Consider the following 2,380-nt stretch of genomic DNA (forward strand, 5'->3'; position numbering starts at 1 on the left):
AATTCAGTTCGGTCGGTAACCGAACCGACCGAATGCTCACCCCTAATAATCACTTGACATTTTATAAGCTGTTCAAGAAAAATATTTGATCCTCTTTTTTGAAATTTTTTTATATAAAATTAATATTTATATTTCATTTTGTGTTATCTGTACTGTACTTTCAAATATATACTCCGAAAAGAAAATTCTTTCCAAAAGAAATTATTTGTGCTATTTTTATTGGTCGCGTAAATTTTAATAATTATGATATGTTAATAAAAATATTCCATAGTAACAAATATATCAACATTTTAAAATTTTAAAAACTTATAAATAACATAAAATTTAATAGCTTGTAACCTCCCAAAAGATATAAAATTTATTTATAGCCAAACACAGTATAATTATGTTATTTTTCAACATAACCCAGTTTTTTGAAAAAGAAGATAATTACATAGGGAAAAGGACTAAACTGCAGATTTCAGACAAGTGAAGGTGCACAATGCAATAAAGGATATTTCTTTATCAGTTTCCAATGTAGTGTCTTTAGATCAGTCAAGGCCAATCTTTCTCCCTGTTTTTGGCTACCCCACTCCGCTTCTTGTTCTCTGTATCAGCCCCTACCATTGAATTAAAGATTTCACGATAAATCCTTGTCCCCTTCAGATTCCACTCTACCCCATTTTTGCATCAAAATATTTGCATCCATCTCTTTCCTACGGCTTTGTTGTTTGTGTTCTTTGAAATTTTTATATATTTTTCTTCATTTTAATTCAGGTTGGTGGGGCTGCTCAACATCTTTTGTCAGATTTCTCTCTGCCATGGCTGACAAAAGGGGCTAGAAGCTGAGAATAAAATCACTCTCCATTATAAAAAAAAAAATTAAATTGAAATTCCTTCCTCTTCATCTTTAGTTCTTTTCTTTCACATTCCTCAGACCAGCTTTCGAGACAAAAAGAACCCATCTTTCCTTTTTGATCTGTTCGTTCGTTTTCTTGGCTGTGAAGTTTGATTTTGCTTGGAAGATGAGGACGATTATGGCTAGAAATCCACATGATTCATTCTCATTTTCCAGGAGGTATTTTTACTGGAAGAAGAAAGGTGTTGAAGATGAAGGGGATGAAGAAATGGTGGAAATCTTGAACTTCAACTCCTCTTCCAAGTTTGAGGAGAAAGAGAAGGGTAAAACGGAGGAGATAAATTCCCAAATGCGTTCGCTCTCTCTAGGCTCTGCAAAAGCCCCGAGGAAAAAACTCTCCGTCATGGCGGTCTCCAAGCTCCGCTCTGCTCTTGCCCTAGGAAAATCCCGAACCCAGTTCACATCGGGCCTGGGGACGAAAGTTGTGGGCACCCTTTTCGGCCACAGGCGCGGGCATGTCCACATCGCGTTTCAAGAAGATTTCAAGCTGAGCCCGCCGTTTCTGGTCGAATTAGCCACGCCGACGAGCATTCTGGTGAAGGAGATGGCCTCGGGCCTGGTCAGAATCGCTCTGGAGTGTGAGAAAAGGGTGCAAAAGAAGGGGTTTAAGCTTATCGAGGAGCCCATATGGAGGACTTACTGCAATGGGAAGAAATGCGGGTTTGCGATGAAGAGAGAATGCGGGCCTGAGGAGTGGAAGGTTTTGAATGCGATCGGCCCGATCTCCATGGGCGCAGGGGTGCTCCCCGGGCCTGGAAATGGAACAGAATCCGACGGAGAACTGATGTATATGAGAGCTAAGTTTGAGAGAGTGGTTGGGTCCAAAGATTCTGAAGCTTTTTACATGATGAATCCAGATGGCAATGGAGGTCCAGAGCTCAGCATTTATTTGCTCAGAGTTTGAGCTTTTCTTTAATATCTGATCTTTGAGCAGTGCCCAAGTATTTATTTTCGTCTAGTTTAATTTAATCATCATTTCAAGCTTAAGTTTACTGGTCAGAACTAGTTTTTGTGAAGAAAATGGAGGTTAGATTCTCCATGTAGTCTCGGTTTTTGGACATTCTGAAATGGGAAATTTGAGCTGGTTTTAGTGGGGATAGGGGTGAAAAAGGGTATAGTAAACGTGGTTTGGTGGGGGTGTGGGTATATCTGTGTATAAGATGGGTTTTTACTGTTCAATTTCCTTATCTATGTTAAACTTGAGACAAATGCAGTAATTGTAGTTTGTCTTATTTTGGTTTTTCTTCCCTTTATTACTTTTGCTAATCTTGACTTACTTTCCTTTTAAACTTAGTGGAACATATCACTTTTTGAAGTGTTATACCCAAGTATAATAATTAAAGAAACATATAATTCAAATCAAAGACAAATGGAGTGCAATGATTGCCACGATTTTTGGCCGTGGCCTCGAGCAAATCATTGGGTATAATGCATATGTGAAGGCCTAGCCAACACAATAATCAGAGTTGAGTTCTCATGGTT

General features: G+C 38.4%; 1 protein-coding gene across 1 annotated transcript; it reads left to right on the forward strand.

The window, feature by feature from the left end:
• Nucleotides 1-542: 542 nt before the first annotated feature.
• Nucleotides 543-2,138, forward strand: LOC140966572 (protein MIZU-KUSSEI 1-like). The gene has a single exon (XM_073426827.1). The coding sequence runs from the start codon at nucleotides 1,005-1,007 to the stop codon at nucleotides 1,800-1,802; it is 798 nt and encodes a 265-aa protein (XP_073282928.1). The 5' UTR covers nucleotides 543-1,004; the 3' UTR covers nucleotides 1,803-2,138.
• Nucleotides 2,139-2,380: the final 242 nt, after the last annotated feature.

This window comes from Primulina huaijiensis, unplaced genomic scaffold (genome assembly GCF_012295235.1).
Source record: "Primulina huaijiensis isolate GDHJ02 unplaced genomic scaffold, ASM1229523v2 scaffold207186, whole genome shotgun sequence".
Classification (NCBI taxonomy): Eukaryota; Viridiplantae; Streptophyta; class Magnoliopsida; order Lamiales; family Gesneriaceae; genus Primulina; species Primulina huaijiensis.